An 18,772-nucleotide genomic window follows, 5' to 3' on the forward strand; every position below is an offset into this window, starting at 1 on the left:
AATAATAACACATAGGCCAAAGAGCTCAAGTCAAATCATCAACCAAACACTCTGGGTGTATATTTGTAATGGCACATGATGGAAACGTTAGCATCAAGACCTCTAAGTGGAAAATGTCATCCATTCTTTTTTCTTGTTTCACTATTGAAAGGATTGGTTCAGCGATTGCCGGCTTGTGGCTTTGACTTTGTCAGCTTGCCAGGCTCCCACTGTGATTGTCCCTCGTGTATGTTCGTGCCCGTGCGTGCGTGCGTGCGTGCGTGAGGGCGAGCTGTTAAATCTGAAAGCTAATCTAAACGCTGCTTGGCGGTACAAGACATTCTAATGACATTGGTTCTGCAGTGAGTGATAAGGATGCCTCTTGAGAGAATGGAGCTCCCCAAGCCCCTTTTCATTACCCAATCACAAGATGTCAGGTGTTTTATATCACGTTCTTTTGTTCTGGCAATTTCAGTGGGGGCTAAGCCCCCAACAAGCAATGCCATGCCATGCCATGCCATGCCATGCCATGTCATGCCATGCCATGCCATGCCATGCCATGCCATGCCATGCCATGCCATGCCATGCCATGCCATGCCATGCCTTTGCCGTGCCATGCCATCCCATCCCATCCCATGCCATGCCTTTGCCATGCCATGCCATGCCATGCCATGCCATGCCATGCCATGCCATGCCATGCCATGCCATGCCATGCCATGCCATGCCATGCCATGCCATGCCATGCCATGCCATGCCATGTGTTTTTTGCTGCAGTCCAAACACAAAGCACTTTGCTTGCTTAGCCTGACTTGACCTGACGTGACCTGACCTGACTTGCTCCCACATTGTGGACACAGCAGCGTTTCAAAAAAAGTGTTGTTTTTGTTTTTGTTTTAGATTTACAATCAATCCACCTTTTTACACATCTTGGTCACTCCTAAAATGACTCATCAACAGATCTTTGAATGAGCATTTTGCAGGCGATTAAGAATGTATCGTCGCACTCCTACCTTGCCCCTTTCGAATATGCGGGCATCGTCTTGATTTTGAGGCCCCTGGCTACGTTCCGTCGTATTGTAGAAAGGGTCCGGGTTGACGGTCTCGTTAGATGAGACGAGATTGAGCGATGAAGTGGAGTTGTTTCGAAAGCAAGCGAATCATTTACAAATGCGTCTAGGTTGGATTACACAGCGAGGAAGTGCTGCCGCGCAAGCAGTTGCGCCGTGTTATTTGGCCGCTACTAGAGCCCTATCCCATTACGGCCAGTTTGAACAAGATGAGCTAGCTCTGCTACTCTTTAATCAATGATTCATTCATGAGGCCAGAAAGAACAGGAAATTAGCACAAGTGCTGTGTTGGATAAGAACAAATGATGAGAAAGCCAGTGATAAAAGTCCATATTAGGTGACTCAGATGAATAGAGCAGATTTCGGCGAGGGCACACTATATTCGATTCCTGTGAAAACACAAATGTTTCGCCATTTTGCCTCGGTGTGGTCCGCCCTACCGAAAGACGAACTGCGCTTAACGCATGCAGATGTACGCGCATGCCTCGCGGAAGTTATTTCGTGTTGGCGTCGCGTTACACTGGTTCTCCTTTTCAAACGAATGAATGCTTCATGCTTATCTGATGGCCTTACGTTCATATTAACAGTCACAGCTAGCCAATTAGTCCCAGCCAAGGAAATGAAATGCGTCTTAAATCATTTCAGATGATATGATTGTTTTCCAGGATTTCTTTGGTCCTTTATTTTGTTGGTTACCTTCCACTTAAATATCATCTTAGAGAAAACAAATAGAGAAGTCACTCTTGCTAACAGTGTGCTGACCTGACCGCAAGGTCTTTCTCGCTGGCACGCCGGTACAAAACATACACACGGCTGAGCTGCCAGCCGTTTGTATGACTACGCCGAGAGTGTTGTTATTTGCATGACAGTCAACATGCAAGCCATGAAAGTGTGTCTGATTTCTTCTTTCTTTGCTTGTCTCTGTCTCTCTTTTGTTTCAGAGATCAGCAGCAAAGCACCAGGTGAGTTGAAAAGAAAAAAGATGGCGTGCGATTGAATTTCCACGTCTAATGCGATCAAATATTCGACAGCAAATCAAATGTGAGGAAAGAACCGCACTTACTGACTGGAGACTTTGAAAATGAAGGAGAACAAGCTACTGGTGGCTGGCTTATTCTCCAGAAATTCTGCCAACGTCCCATAGAGTTGAAGCGTAGCTAGCTGTTGGGAGCTTTCTGCTTCAGACGTTTCTTCTTGGAAGAAACTGGAAGCTTTGTGTGTGTGTCTGATGTCATGCTTCTTTTCCCTCTTGGGAAAAACTCATGGATCATCCCAATACCAGCCAACGTGTATTGGCAAGACGCTTAAGTGTTCTCTTCTGCTTTCTTCTTGTCCTTCCTCTTTTCAAGGCCTTGCTCACATGATGGCAGAACAAGGTACGACTCTTTTTGATACCTTCCTTCCTTCCTTCCTGTCGACACTAGAACATAATGACGTCGATACTTTGCTGCATGATGGCACGGGTGTTTGAGCACAGCGTTACGTGGCGTGCTGTTAATTGCCGGACGGCCGGCCGGCCGGCCGGCGTTCTCGTGTACACATGTGGCGAAGCCGAGTTAGAAAATGCAAATAAAACCCAAATGGGTTGCCATTGCTATTATTGTTCCAAATCATTTCATTCCTTTCATAGGATTCGGAAAATGAACAAAGAGTAGTCACAACACGAGCTCCTTTGTCTCCTGTGTATTTATTTGCTTGCCGTGATCGGTTGCATGTTGCGAGTGTCTCGTTTGATGCTAAGGAAGCGTGTTGTCATGAGCAGCCCCTATCCGAAAAGTACAAAGGAAAAAGCCCCTTCCCCACCAAGCAAAAACAACGCCTGCTAGGTTTTTTGGCTTCATAGTTCATTATCATGTTTATCAATGACACGGCTAACGAACAGCAAAGGCTTTTACTCTCCAGACTGCTCATGAGAATGCGTGCTAACGACATGGATGGATGGATGGATGGATGGATGGATGGATGGATGGATGGATGGATGGATGGATGGATGGATGGATGGATGGATGGATGGATGGATGGATGGATGGATGGATGGATGGATGGATGGATGGATGGATGGATGGATGGATGGATGCATGCATGGATGGATGGATGGATGGATGGATGGATGCATGGATGGAGGAGTGACCTCACTGAGTGTATTTGACTTGTCTCTCTTCTTTGTTGCTACTGGCTGTGGACTGCCTTCTCTCTCCACCTCCACCTCCACCTCCACCTCCACCCGCTCCCTCGCTCTCGTAGCTAAAAGCAAAGGTACTGCCTTTTCCCAATCTTTCCTTTTTGGCCTTTATGAAAAGCAGCGGCGCTTGCTCTGTGAGTGTTTGAGAGCACATTACAAGTGATGTTTAATGTGTTGAGATGTCTCTCTTGCGTTGTTTTTCATTTCTCTAATGGCTTCTCGGCCGAAGATTAAATTAGCAATGGAGTCTTACTTTATTGAAGGAGAATGAAAAGACTGTGTTACTTTGCTTTTTGTCTCTGCACATTTGCTCCGTTTTGTTGTTGTTCTGAAACGTGCAAAGGGGAACCAAGAGATAGATCTTTTTTGCAAATCCGAGCGATCGATCGATCGGCAGTCTTTGACGAGAAAACCATTTGATTGCCTCGCTCGGAACAGGACGATGATGGAAATGTGCAATGGAAGGTCTGCCCAGTAATTCATGTGTGTAACATCCACAAACACCTTCCAGGTTTCTCTGCTGCCATCTGGTCGCAGAAAGAAAAAAAAAAAAACAAAGTCCGGAAAAGGAAAGAGCAAGCAAGCGCATGTCCGCTACGTGTCCGTTTGAACAATGTTTCTTTGCAGATTTTTGCAGAATGTCATCACTTGAGACGAGCCACTTTCTGTTGGGATTGATGAAGGTGGCCGTGCTCGCTTCGCTTCCTCTGCCCACGCTGAAAGCAACGCGCCATATTGTGTGCTGGCTGGCCTGTGTGCCAAAAAGCAGCAGTGGCATCATATGGACGTACATACAAACAAAAAAACAAACAAACAACGGAGCAAACGGCCAAAGAGCATTCTCCTCACTGCTTCCTTCTTTCTCAGGATAGTCTGTCATGTAAATAGTAGAGCAACAAAAATGTCATTAAAGGTGAGGAGGGTTGCGTTTGAACAGAAAACCGACAACGTCGTTTGGGTGCTAATTAAGTGAAATGGATTTTTGCTTTTGATCAAAGACCGTGGCAAAATATTTGGACATTTTACACCACGACGCCTTACACAATGGCTATATCTAATCCAATGGGATTTTCTCAAGTATTCCTCATTTAGAGCAAAGCTACGTATTTCTTTTTCAGCGTCTCATGTTCGGACGTGTCAACAGAGAGCGTCGTACGTAGAATGAATTGAAGCCCGTTTATTCGAAGAAGTCAGCCCCAGTAGTGCAATTGCCCCGGAGCAAGCGCATTTGAGCTTTCAAACGCTCCCCAGACGACGTTTCAAAGAGGAGAGGGGGGTGGGCGGGGGCAGAACATGCTTCAGGGGAAGAAAAACATGCTGCTGATCTGGGAAACGATTAAACCCAGATTCGTACCGACAAGTTTTCTCTCCTCCCAGAGGGAGATGGCGGCGGCGGCGGCGGCGGCGGCGGCCCTCTGTATAGACACAAACATGAGCAAGCGACAGCGATAGGGGCAGCAAAGAAAGAGATTATGGGTGAGGAAAGGCTGGTTATCATAATTAAACGGAAGTGCATTTTATCCTCACGCTATTGATTTGTGCCAAAGCTGGTGTGTATGTGTGTGTTTCCCAAGTCAAGTCAAGTCTGCTATTTATATTGGCAGTCAGCAATCTAGGGAGGGAGGTAGGGAGGGATGGATGGATGGATGGAGGGATGGCCTTTTTCCCCATTAATGGGAATGACATTCCATTTCTACTCCATCATTCATCTTTCCCAGCTCCTGCCAACGCCTGGCCTTTCCTCTAGTTCACGTTATACCTATGTACATGCAGTGTATTTGTAAAATTCTCTTCTCATTTGACAAACGACACCATTCTAATATTGTCACGCACGGCAGTACATCATATGCTTGACTAAGGAGGCAAGCGTCGTTAGAGAAACTCCTGTTAGTATGCAAATGTAGTATTTCCACCTTTTTCTACGTGTAAATCCCCAAAGGGCCCGTGTACTTTGAAAAAGAGCAAATGCACGCAGGAGTTGTGCGCCTGTGACAAATGGCTCTGTCCAGCCTGCAATGCATGAGAAATTTGGCTGCGTTCTATATTTCGGTCCAACTGGTCAATGATTGCTGCAGCCTGACTCTTCTAGTGTGAGAAGGATGATGAAGACACCACTGTCTTTTGGTGTCTTCATCACAAACTTCCTGCTGTGATTTCCTTTGGCGCCGAGGGCGTGGTCAGCAGAGCCCACCAGGCAGCCAACGGTATTAGTTTCTGCTGCCGCCGCATATTGAAGCTTGCCAGAGGTTTTGCCTTTTCATCATTCCAAGCAAGGGCTTATGTGTTGGGTGCGTGCGCACGTGCATACGTATGTGTGCGCGGGTGACCAAACGATTGCAATCTGCAATCAGTCCTTTGCTCAAGCTCCTCACTCACTGATGAGGTAACGAAGCGTGCAGTGGATAGGCCATCTTGTGGTGATTTGATCACTTGGGCTGGCTGGCCTGGCTGGGTGGGTGGCTGGTTGGCTGGCTGGCTGGCTGGCTGGGTGGCTGGCTGGCTGGCTGGCTGGCTGGCTGGTTGGCTGGCTGGCTGGCTGGCTGGGTGGCTGGCTGGCTGGCTGGCTGGCTGGCTGGCTGGCTGGGTGGCTGGCTGGGTGGCCGGATGGCCGGCGTCTTTCTCCGTTCACCGTGCAGCGAGCGGCCTTGTTTTGTTGAGACATCAGATTGGTGAAGAATGACCCCGGGTTAATGAGCGCTGACCTCTCTTTTGCAGTCTTAACATAGTGTGCTTTTAGATTGCCAAATGAGTTCATCAGCAGAGACAATTGCCAAGCGTCTCCCATGTATTTGGACGATGACTTTTAAACACCGCAAAGGATTTGTATCATTAAAGTGGCAACTCTCCCCTTGTATGTGGTGGATTCAAATTGCTCACTTTTCAGGAGACCCCAAAGCAGTGCACAAAGAATGCTGGTGCTCAACTCTGGTCATCGCTACGTATGTTTTTCATTGCTGTATTCTACTTGCGCTCTTCTTTCATCTCAAATGTAGATGCGTGCGCAAGGCAAATTCCTGAAATGATACTTTGTTGGATTCATAGTAGGTGCTGTTGGCTGAGCTGACACTTTAGGATGAACATCTAGCCTGAGTCCATTTGATGATTTGGAAAGATTCGTTTCCATGTATGTGCAAGTGTTTGCCGAGCAGATTATTGAAGCGGACTTCCTCCTATCTGTGTGGGCCAGGTGCTCGCTGTGACACACCACTCGCATGATGAATCAGACCGAGGGAGCCGTTATCTCTCTCCCTCCAGAACACACGCACACGCTCGCCCCCCCCTCCCCTCCCCGTCCCTCCCCCTTTCCCGAGTCCCTCCTCCTCATCATCACCCATCCTGTCCATTCGCATTACTCTTCATTGTCTCCCTAGTCATCTTTATTCATGAAGGACACTTGCGCCATACTTTTCAATTGCGACACCGAAAAATCAAATGTACTTCAATGTGTTAACTATGACACCTAGTATTTAACTCTTTAGTTTAAACATATTTGTGAACAAATAATAGTGAGTAATACCTTGTGGGAGTGAAGTAGCATCTTATATTGGAGATGCTGCATGGTGAAAAGGAGCCAATCTACGCACCGCTGACTTGCAGACTCCCACCTCAATAACGCCCCCATCCTTTGTTGTTCACAACCCATCGACACATTAGAAACCGATGCACAGCTAGCTTCATTTATCGTGTGTATAATATAAATATCATGTTAGAGCCTCGTGCTTGGAGGAAATCGAAACTTTCCATTTCTCAATGGTATGGCTGCGCTGCGCTGCACTGCATCGCACTACATCCTTCCAGTTCGGCTCCTGTCCCGTTCGCAGTCATGGGTGGGCTGAAGCGTAGCTCACACAGCGAGGGAGCTGGGATGGGATGGGATGGGACTGATCGCTGTTCATTCATACTTATGGAGCACTGGGGTCACCAATATGATGAAGAAAAAAAAAAGGACACGAGTAGCCCACAGGCCTGTTCGGCTTGTAGCTTTGCAGTGCAGGGTTAGTATCATATTCCATCCCCCACGTCTGTATATCGTAACATATTTCTTGAAGCAAAGTGAGAACTCGTTTGAATACGTGTATGGTAGACTTTTCTATTGATCCTAATACTAATAATCATTCCAAAGTAGGAGGGCCCGTTCCGCAGAATATACAGTCAACGAATCTGGTATTTTTGGAATACCTGCTGATGTATTGCTCCACTGAATTGTCCGGAATGAGCTTTGAGTATGGTGTGTTGTGAGGGGAAGGGGGAGGGGCAAGCGGGAGGTGATTATTAGCGCTCCTCTGGGGCTTTTGTCCGGGCCCCATGAGAGAAAGAGGTTAATGCCACTTAGCCTGGGGATAGCCGGCCGACCAGGTCCATTGTGTGTTTGTATAGTTGCAGGCAGGCAGGCAGGCAGGCAGCGCACGCATGTGTCTGGATGATAGGCCGGGCCTCCCGCTGCGATCCAGAATCACTTACTATTTCCCTCAACCAATCGCTGGCTCCCCCACCCTCACCCACAAAGAGCATCTCGTTTTGGTAAATACTGCTAAGACGAAGGCTAATCGCTGCATTTTCCCTCAAACGAGATCCTAATTGTCACTCTTCCAAAGGCCTTTCATGAACGCTGACTGGCGCGACATAAAAGGCTTGATTTCAGAGCACCAAAACACGACCAATCCAACATGAGCAACCTTTCCGCAAGAGCACCGACCGCTTTTGGAAACATCTCCTAAAGGTCTGGCGCATGATGTCCCACACGCATGTCAAATGCTGAAGAGGTTTGCTCTGGAGGCTGACACACGTCTCATGGTCCCGACCTGAACGTCCGTCCCTTCATTAGGTCACCGTGTCGATCCGTTATTAGTCCTGCCACATCTCATCGGAGCTCTCCTCTCCGACGCGCCTCAGAAATGAGTCTAATGTTGATGATTATTCTGTCTCTCAAAATGCAATTACGTCTCGGAGGAAAAGGCCAAATCATCCGTCAGCCGCTCCGGCATACAAATGGCTGTGAAGCAGGGACCGTCCAAGAAAAAGATCAAGCCAGAAGACTCAACCTCCGCTCAAATATAGCCAAGAAACTTCCAGACGGATGACCTTAGCAAAAAGGCCCAGAGCGGCGTGCGCGGACTTGCACAGTTCAAACGACAATGCTTTTGCTCCTTTGACATCTTTTCTTCTGCCATTGTTGCTGAACATAGCACAAAGAGGCACTTTCTGAAGTACACGGTTGTCCTTTTTCCCTCCTCGTCTCCCCCTCTGTCCCCCGGTAACCAAGGTAACCGTCAGCTGAGAAATGGCAACCGTGGCCCTTCATTAGCCATGAACACAGGCTCAGACGGCGCAGATAATAGCCAATAAGTGGATGTGCGCGCGTGCGTGTGTCTGTGTGTGTGTTTGTTGGAGAGGCATGGGGGCACAGGGATATGGCATTATGTTGGGCAGTAAATGAAAAGCCTCCAAGGGATAGAGCCAACCTCACTGTTATGCTTCAGGGAGTTATCGGCTGGCTGGCTGGCTGGCTTTGTGTGTGGGGGGGGGGGGGGGACTCTGTCACTTGTCTATATGTGGGAAGATCTGCACATGTGGAGAGTAAAGCCGCTTGCTCATGTGCACATGAATGCGTGGTTGTCATTGTGCATTTTGCTTGAGCACCACACAACTTCCTGTCAAGCCCAAAATTGGAACGAATAAATCCTGGAAGCAATCAGATGGTAGCGGCGCTTCCTCTTTGGATTGGCGCAGACGCCAACGCTTTGGGACTCTGTGGCGCCCCGCATTGTGGCTCGGTGCAGATATCCGCCGCAGCATTGGTCAAGCTGCTGTACAAATGGAAATCCAGCAGCTTGCCGAAATTACTGATGCTTATCTGTGCTACGTGTCATTGACCCTGCACCCGCACATGCGCACACGTGCACACGCACACATACATCCATCCATCGCGACTTCCTTCCTCCCTCCGTCTTTTACAGGCCGTGTCATTTTGCTGCCGCTCGCTCCTGTTTTCAGTCCAGTGGGCTGGTCCCTTTTCGGAGATGATCTTCCCGAGGTAGATGCCATCCAATTACGTAGCATCAAAGTGGATGTAAATATGGTCTTGAGCGCAAAGGCTCCAAGCCAATCATGCGGTGAAAGTGTCAATATTCATTTGCCCTCCCTCTGCTGCAAGGATCAGAGGAAACGGACGGCGAAATGGTTCCGTGCGGTCGAGCTGGCCAACGTGGCCTCCCGTTTTGCTTTAACCTGAGCCACTGCAGCGGCAATGACTTCCTCCTCACCCAAATGTTTGCTGCTTCCTTTCAATCAAGTCTTCAACATAAGAGATGGCACCGGATTTGCCATTGGCCTTTACCGAATGCTAGCAGAGGAGACGTGTTTCACGTGGCACCTGCAGGCAGTCATCTCCGCCTTCTTTTCTTTGGTGCCATCTGTGCGTCACATCGTGGTCGTACGGAATGCGCTCAGTGGGCCGTGTAATAGGTTTGGTGCTGTGCCGTGCCGAGCTGTGCGTCCTTTCCTGTGCGGGCGGGCAGGCAGCCATGCAGGCAGCCATGCAAGCAGCCATGCAGGCAGCCAGCCACGCAGGCAGCCACGCAGGCAGCCACGCAGGCAGCCATGCAGGCAGCCACGCAGGCAGCCATGCAGGCAGCCACGCAGGCAGCCACGCAGGCAGGCAGCCACGCAGGCAGGCAGAATGTTGCCTACGTCCCTGCATCGATCTACATCAATATCATTTCATGCAAATGCTGAAGGTTTTGATGTGGTGACGTGCAGCACTGACAAATGCAAATGAGTTCCTTCCCTCACACAGGATCATTTGAGATCCCTGCCTCAGCTTTCCACATTGTGTTCATCAAATGGGTCATTTTCATCAAGCTCTCCCAAAAAACAAGGCAACAATACCGTACTGTTTTCTTGCTGACATTTCTCAACCGTGTGAGAAATGACCAAATGAAAGGTCATTGAAAGTCCAAACGCCATGTTGACCTTGTCTGAGACGTGTTTTTATGAAGGCGAATACTTCAACCGTGTCCCCATCTTTCTTTTTTGCCTTGATATTTGAATATCTGAACTCATAGAGTATATCCCAGCAGTCATGAACATCAGCGCACTCCACTGAGGTAAATGTCTTTTAAAGTGTGATGCCTCTATTTCTCTTTTGACTCCATTTGTCTTTATAAAGACTGATGAACGCACCTTTTTGTTGAGCTTTAATAAATGCCTCCGATCGCAGACTTGCAACTTTAGGCAGGCCACCGTCGCAGTTTTTCTGTTGCTGGCAAGTGGCACAAAGCCAGTGAGTGACAATGGCTCTCCCCCCCCCCCCTCCCCTCCCACAGCAAGGGAAGAGAACGTGGCCACATTCCGTGGTTCGGAATACTTCTGCTACGACCTCTCTCAGAACCCAATCCAAAGCAGCAGCGACGAGATCACGCTCTCGTTCAAGACTTGGCAGCGCAACGGCCTTATCCTTCACACTGGGAAATCGGCCGACTACGTCAACTTGGCCTTGAAGGACGGCGCCGTCTCCCTTGTGATCAACTTGGGTTCCGGAGCCTTTGAAGCAATCGTTGAGCCGGTCAACGGCAAATTCAACGACAATTCCTGGCACGAGGTCAAAGTGACTCGCAACCTTCGGCAGGTAAGGCCGCGGCGCGGCGCGGCGCGGCGCGGCGCGGCGCGCCTTTACTCTTGGAGCATGGCAGTCTTGTACTGAACCTTGTCATCAAAATGGTGTCAAATGGTTTGTTTCCTTTGGTTTTGGGCCATTTGACTCACACGCAACTCCTTTTCATTGGCTTTCGTTGGTGTTGCTGCTGCCACTTAAGTTGATGTGTAACCCGCTTCCCCTTTTTGCAAAGCAATCAGGTTTCCAATACGCCACGTTCAAAACACTTCATTGTCTGGTAGATATCAATCATTTATTATTGCCATATTTTGCTGCCTTTGGTTGTTGGTGGTGTTGTTGTGCTTTTGGCCAATGTTTGTTTGTTTGTTTGTTTGTTTGTTTGTCCTCTGCTTCCATTCCCTCTTTTACTTGGGCTGGCTCAAACTGCTACCTCCATTTGAAGTGCAACGTTTACACGGACAGCAACGGGCTGATACTGGAATAGCCATGTCCATGTAGTAAAGCTCATGATGAGACTGTTTCAATTTTGTTGCTACTGCTATTGAAACAGGACAAAAAAAATCACTCAAACCGTTCTTATTCCTTGATCTGCAATCAACCTCTCTGATGAGGTGGCCCACCTTGCAGCGACCAATTGCATGTCGGAATAGAAATTGATGCCATATTTTTCACCAAGAAAAAAGAAATCTCGCACATTTGTCCTGCAAGGTGGATCTGCCGTTCAAGTTCTCCTAAATGGTCTTCCATTCACTTTTGACACTTTTGGTCCTTGCACCTCGTTTGGGACTTGTGTTGGTGTGTTCTAGGTTAAAGTGATGTCTTAGCGACCTGCTGAGACTACGTAACATTAAAGTGCTTCTTCCAAAGGAACAAGGCCAATCATGTAAAGACCTCATTTTATTCCTCCATGTTAGGTAACAATTTCAGTGGATGGGATTTTAACCACCACGGGTTATACCCAAGAGGACTACACCATGCTTGGCTCCGATGACTTTTTCTATGTTGGGGGAAGCCCTAGCACCGCTGACCTGCCTGGATCACCTGTGAGCAACAACTTCATGGGCTGTCTCAAGGAGGTAAGCCGGCTCATTCAATAGCACAGACGCTTCAACAGTGCTTGGTGCTTTGCAATACGAGACAAATTGGCATTTTCACATGGCGGCGGCGGCGGCGGCCGCTGCCGCTGCTGCACACTCTCGTCTCACATATGTTTGCCTGCAGAGCAAAATGGCGCTACTCTGGCTTTTTATTCAGTACGTCTTTGTGAACGTTGGCACCTTTGAGTGAACCCTGACCCAAAAAAGATCAACTCAATATTCAGGTGGTGCTTTGCAAACCCTGTGTAACCTTCGCTGCTCACTCAGATAATGAACCTGCTTCACCTTCAAGAAGGTGCCCATTCATCTCTCACTGACCCCTTAAAGCAGCCCCACCCAAATCCCAACTATTACAGATGTGACCCTTTGAAATAGTATTGCTGTTAATCACCGCACCATTTTATCGACACTGGGGACCACAGGTGTCAAAGTCCAGTCCTCTGGGGGTGGCGCATTCTGACATGTTTTCCAAGTTTCCCTCGTGAAACACACCTGATTCAATGATCAGGCTCCTGCAGAGCGTGAGTATGAACTGATCATCTGAATCAGGTTTAACGAGGGAAACTCGGAAAACATGTAGGAATGCGCCCCCCACCCCAAGGACTGGAGTTCCAGACCCCTGTTGTAGACCAATTCACATTCAAAGCTAAATACGTGCTATGCCTTTCCCTTGAGCTAATGATGGCATTGTATGAGGTAGGCGAATGGCTGCAGCAGAGAACTGACGTTTTGTGCCGCCATTCTAAAACAACACACGTGCACACACACGTTGGGCGCGCATGCAGGCAGGCAGCCACGCAGGCAGGCAGGCAGCCACGCAGGCAGGCAGGCAGCCACGCAGGCAAGGCAAGGCAGGCACTGCCTGGCAGGCAGGCAGGCACAGTGTCATGTGGGCTGCAGGGAGAGTGAGGAAGCGCTGCAGTGGCAAATTAATCCCCTTCTGGCCCACTTCCTACTCTGAGCATGCTAGTCAGGTCCAGGATGGTCAAATCCAGGCAGGCAGGCTGTCATGGATCAGATGGAGCAGGGCGACTAAGTGCTGCTTGGACCAGGGTTTATTGGAGGAACCCAAATACACACTCGGCAAACTGACATGACTTAACAAAACGACAACATGACTGACTGACTGACTGACTGACTAACCGAAACAGATGACAGGAACCAAAGGGAGGGAGGGAGGGAGGGAGGGAGGGAGGGAGGGAGGGAGGGAGGGGCGAGCACACAGACAGAAACCATGACAACAGAGACACATAGTGGACGAGACGTGACACAGGCAGCCCCAAATGTCCAAATACTCCAAACAAATAAACAGTCAAGTCAAAAGATAAATACCCTTTGTCTTTTATGTATACATGCTGACAGAACTATTGCTTTGCACAAAACAAAAGAGGCATGCTCACGCAACATGCACATGAAAAAGGGATGATTTTGCCAGTACGCAGATTCTATTTTCTAAGGAGCGTGATTTACAAAACAGTAGTAGCCTGCAGCCTGATTTGCGCGCTATAAAAGCATTTGAAGAATGAAAGTCCTTTGCGCTTCCACGAATGCCAAGCACGCACGCACACACTTCCTTCAAAGTGTCAACATTCTACAAGCATTTTATTGCGTGCTCCCTATTAGTTGCTAGCTCGACATATTTTGCAGATGTCATTTAGACCTTTTCAGGCACCTTTGAGGATCTTCAAATCGGCTCAAATGGTGTTAAAAACATGCAAGACCCTTGTTAAGTCATTGGGGTTGGCAGCTGCAAAAGCAGTCCATCCTGCCTGAAAACCTTGACATCCCCAGATGGAAGGAAGGAAGGAAGGGAGCAAGGAAGCAAGGAAGCAAGGAAGCAAGGAAGCAAGCAAGCAGCAATCCATGATGGCATGCTGCATTTTGTGGTCTGGTGTTGTCTTTCCCTTGCAGAGTTTCACATGTGTTGAGCACTCTCCTGGGCTTCTGCCTCCCCAACCATTACGGGGCTAATTTGCCTGCTTGCAATCCTCTTGTACTCGCCATCTAGAGTGGCATTATAGAAAAATGTTTTGTTACCATGGCAGCAAATACTGGTTGCCCCGGGTAGCCCGTGCTCGCGTGCCTGCAGGAGGGCGGCTGTCTGGCCCACCAATATCGTGCCTTTCATAAGGCAGCAATTACAGAGAAAGGCGACATCTCGGAGCCGACAAAATGCATAATGGCCTACAATAACACATAATTGCTGTAATTGTCACTCCCTACTCCATCTCGCCACCCTCCACCTCTCACGCGTCCTTCTTTTACTCGACCAATGGACTGAGATAGTGAAACACACCGCATGAGTGACAAAGCCTGCAAAAAAGCAAAGTTGCCCAATAAAGTGTTGGAGGTGACTTAGCTATTGGCCTCAAACATCTCTTGTTTTGTTTCGATGGGAATGTTGATCAACGTCATGTTTTCACCCAAAAGATGGACTAGATGAGAGCGGCGGAAAAGATCCTTCCCAGGCCAGGACTTTATTTGCTGTCAAATCTCCATCTCAAGCCTTCACTCTAGCCACTGGGCGCAGAGCGTGAAAATGACATCAATCCTAATCAAATACGTCGATAGAAAAGAGTGAAATTAAAGAGAGCGGGTTTTGGTTTTTTTTTCTTTTTTTTATGTATGCCTGCGACCAAAATATAGCCAGACAGAAGGAGTTACTCTGCCTAGAGAATTAGAGGCGAAAAAAGGGTTTCAATTTTCCACTTGAGCAAATTTCCATTTGCACACACAGGCACGCACGCACAGGCACACTCACGCACACACACGCACGCACACGCACGCTCACACACACACGCACACACACACACACACACACACACACACACACACACCTCTCCCCTCCTCTCCTCTCCTCTCCTCTCCATGACTCCATCCTCCCTCCCATTGTTATTGACAGCATTAAGAGATTGGTCACTTCACGTTTTCATTCTCTCGCTTTCCTTCATCGGGAGGACGTTTCGTTATCCATCAAGTCTTCCAGCCTCCGTTGCAAGTAGAAGAAAGAGACGGCCGATATTTGACGTCTTCTTTCCTGCACAGGTGGTGTACAAGAACAACGACATCCGCCTGGAGTTGTCCCGACTGGCTCGGGTTGTTGACCACAAGATGAAGATCCAAGGCGAGGTGTCCTACAAGTGTGAAAATGTGGCTACGCTGGACCCCATTTCTTTTGAGACTCCAGAGGCCTACATCAGCTTACCCAAGTGGAACACCAAGCGGATGGGCTCCATCTCGTTTGATTTTCGCACGACGGAGCCCAACGGCCTCATCCTCTTCACCCACGGCAAACCGCAAGAGCGCAAAGATGCGGCGGGCAGGAGCCAGAAGAACACCAAGGTCAGCCCTTGTCGAATGAGTGCTTTCATTGGGGTCAAGGTCACGACCCCTACCGTGCTGAGAAGACGAGAGGACCAAGTTTGCTTTTTCTCCCCAAGGTGGATTTCTTTGCTGTTGAGCTGTTGGATGGAAGTCTGTACCTGCTGTTGGACATGGGCTCAGGAACCATCAAGGTGAAGGCCACTCAAACAAAGGTCAACGACGGCGCCTGGTATCACGTGGATATCCAGAGGGACGGTCGCTCAGGTCGGTTCCGTCCACAAAGTCGGTCGGGTCGGACCGTTGGCGTTTTGCGAGCTGGCTTTTTATCAACCGAAAAGGACAGCGAACGGCGCAAGGCCACACGGCTCAGCTTTCTGTCGAGCGTCTGCTGCACGCTGAAACAAAGTCTCAAAGTCCTCGAATGACTCCCTGGCCGTCTGTCTGTCTGTCTGTCTGTCTGTCTGTCTGTCTGTCCGTCTCAGGTACCATCTCTGTCAACAGCAGAAGGAGCCCATTCACTGCAAGCGGCGAGAGCGAAATCCTTGACCTGGAAGGCGACATGTACTTGGGGGGGCTCCCCAGCGATCGCACCAACCTCATTTTGCCCACCGAGCTGTGGACGGCCATGCTCAACTACGGCTACGTGGGCTGCGTCCGCGATCTCTTTATCGACGGTCGAAGCAAAGACATCCGTCAGATCGCCGAGGCGCAAAACGGTGCCGGGATCAAGCCTTCCTGCAACAAGCAAGCCGGCAAGCAGTGCGAGAGTTACCCCTGCAAGAACCGAGGCGCCTGCAAAGAAGGCTGGAATCGATTCATCTGCGACTGCACCGGCACCGGTTATTGGTCTCGCACTTGTGAGAGAGGTAAACCGAAAGAAAGAAGGCATTACAAACACAAAAGACTACCATGGGAGCTTTTGGCACGCCCGCAATTAGTCAGAAACATTTGCCAAAACAGTAGTATTTATTGTTTGACCTTTCCATCTTTTCCATTTGATTATTGATTGATAAAAAAAAAAGAAAAAAAAAGTCAGAGTGTAAAAGTCATTCTCTTCCACAAATTGCTCCAGATTTCTCCTTTTTTTGTTTTTTTGCAGACCAAACAATAGCGGCACTATCACACTGCTTTTCTCTGTCCTTATCTTGTGGCCTGTAATGAAGTTCCCCGAGAAGTTCATTTTGACTCCTTAAAAAGACAAAACGTGGCTCAATCAGATATACCTAGGTGGCATAAAAATTGCTTTCCAAGGCATAATGAAGTGAAATATTGCACTTTGCATTTTTCCTGTCACTGAACGTTGGCATGATTTTTGAGGCATCTTCGTTGGTCATTTGTGGTGGTCCAGGCTTTTGGATTTCGAATGTGTGTGTGTGTGTGTGTGTGTGTGTGTGTGTGTGTGTGTGTTCCAGAGGCCTCCATCCTCTCCTACGACGGCAGCATGTATATGAAAGTAGTGATGCCAAGCGTCACGCACACTGAGGCAGAGGACGTGTCGCTGCGTTTTCGCTCGCAGAGGGCTTACGGCCTCCTCATGGCCACCACCTCCCGAGACTCGGCCGACACGCTCAGGCTGGAGTTGGACGGAGGCCGCGTCAAACTCACCGTCAATCTAGGTATCGTAGGCAGCCCTGCCTCCCTCCCTGTCTCCCTCCCTCCCTTCCTCCCTCCCTCCCTCCGTCCCTCCCTCCCGCCCTCCCTCGCTGCCTCCCTGCCTCCCTGCCTCCCTCCCTGCCTCGCTCCCTGTCTCCCTGCCTCCCTCCCTCCCTCCCTCCCTCTTGGTCTGCGTCCGCACCTTGGCTCTTTTCATCAGGTGGTTTGTCATGAACTGCTAATGTCACCGTCTCAATTGTTCTTGTCCGTTCGTCAGACAGCATACTCCCATCCCTTAAAGGCTCACGTCGGCTTTGAGACCAGGAGCATTCGTTAGTTTGCATGAGTGTGACTGCAGAACCCGTTTGTAACTGCAGCTACAGTGGAACCTCAATGCGTTCTTTTTTTTGGATAGTTCAACCAAAAAGCGGTAAAGATGCACGTGCAGCTCACACGTGTCCTTGTTGAAAATTGCATGCGTCAGGACAAAATAGCAAAACCTGAGAAGAACCGAGCCTTGAACAAGTACAGACGCTCGTACGGCTCCAAATTCAGCAAAGTTCCACGCAAATTCTGCCGCATATTAGGCTTTGTCCTCGCAAACGGAGCTCTCCTGACGTGATGTGGCCCACCAAATTCGACATAGTTGCGTGTCCTCAAGATGTTGAGGTTCTGCTGTACATTTTGAGATTGCGTTAGGCTATACCATCACAACATGTCATTGTCGTTCAATGTTTGGAAAAGGCAAGCGGCCGGTGTAATAGCCGTGATCTTCTTAACGTTCTTCCATTTTTTTGGAGGAAGTCACAGCGGTAAAAGCATACAAAGACATTCGAAGGTGATTGTGACCTGATTTAAAGACAAATTTCCAAATGAGCAGACAAACAAATGTGCTGAGACTTTCGAAGAGTTGACTTCCACCAGCGATCCACCACAAGATAGCAAAACTTTGATTTGCGTTCCCATGATTCTGTTGTGTGTGTGGTCTTCTTTCTCACCTTTCTGGAGTGATTGATGTCATCTGCTGGCGATGGTGTGTGGACCTTTTGCATTTATCTGCCATTTTCCATTCTGCTTTGTCAAAAGATGGTATTCACCCCTTCAAAGGCCTTAAGCCTGCGGCCCGTCTGGTGAACAGCCCGACAACAGAGCCCAGCAAAACCTACAGCTGGCTGCGACCCCAAGCCTAGCCTAGCCAGGCCTAGCCAGGCCAAGCCTAGCCAAGCCAAGCCAAGCCAAGCCAAGGCAAGCCTAGCCAAGGCAAGCCAAAGCAAGCCAAGCCAAGCCAAGCCAAGCCAAGCCAAGCCAAGCCAAGGCTTTTCCCGACCACTCAAATTTTACAACGACCATCGTAATCCTATCTTGTAACATGACGTCATGGAGACACATAGGACTCGTTAAGCTTTCTTACAGACAAACGTAGTATGTATACTACGCTGCACACACACCTGCACACGGCAACATGCATCGTGTATATTTCTCCACGTGATGGATGGCTGGGGTCCTGTGCCTCTGCACGGTGCTGGTGCTGACTGGATCGCGGCTGTTTGCTCCCACTTTTCTGTTGCGGTTGACGGCACATGAAATGATCAGCCGCATGGTGACCGACCGACCCTTGGTGTCCCCACAGCTCAAAGAAGCTTCCACGAGACAAAAACAAAGACAACAAACTCCAATTTATACCATGGTGCAATTGACTACAAATAGGATGGATGATTCAAGCAATCCAAGTCCAAGTTTGTGGGTTGGAAATCAAATGCAGCTGGTACCAAAAGTGGCCATTTTACTGTTAATATTGTCCCTCCCTGCCTCCCTCCCTGCCTCCCTCCCGCCCTCCCTCTCTCATTGAGCAACGGTTATCTGTAGCTCGCCTACATCCATCCAAAAGAATATGTTCCAATTGTGGCTTTGTCCA

The 18,772-nt window shown here is 49.0% G+C and overlaps 1 protein-coding gene across 1 annotated transcript in view; it reads left to right on the forward strand.

Annotated features, from left to right (window-relative positions):
* The window catches only part of nrxn3a (neurexin 3a), a 43,950-nt gene that overhangs the window by 8,751 nt on the left and 16,427 nt on the right, over window positions 1-18,772 (forward strand). Inside the window, exons 3-9 of the mRNA XM_061301940.1 lie at window positions 1,988-2,008; window positions 10,554-10,855; window positions 11,758-11,919; window positions 14,986-15,282; window positions 15,381-15,528; window positions 15,747-16,130; window positions 16,677-16,880. Of these exons, the coding sequence (XP_061157924.1) occupies window positions 1,988-2,008; window positions 10,554-10,855; window positions 11,758-11,919; window positions 14,986-15,282; window positions 15,381-15,528; window positions 15,747-16,130; window positions 16,677-16,880 (1,518 nt within the window). The remainder of the gene's footprint in view (window positions 1-1,987; window positions 2,009-10,553; window positions 10,856-11,757; window positions 11,920-14,985; window positions 15,283-15,380; window positions 15,529-15,746; window positions 16,131-16,676; window positions 16,881-18,772) is intronic.

The sequence above is a fragment of the Syngnathus typhle genome, linkage group LG16 (assembly GCF_033458585.1).
Source record: "Syngnathus typhle isolate RoL2023-S1 ecotype Sweden linkage group LG16, RoL_Styp_1.0, whole genome shotgun sequence".
Lineage (NCBI taxonomy): Eukaryota > Metazoa > Chordata > Actinopteri > Syngnathiformes > Syngnathidae > Syngnathus > Syngnathus typhle.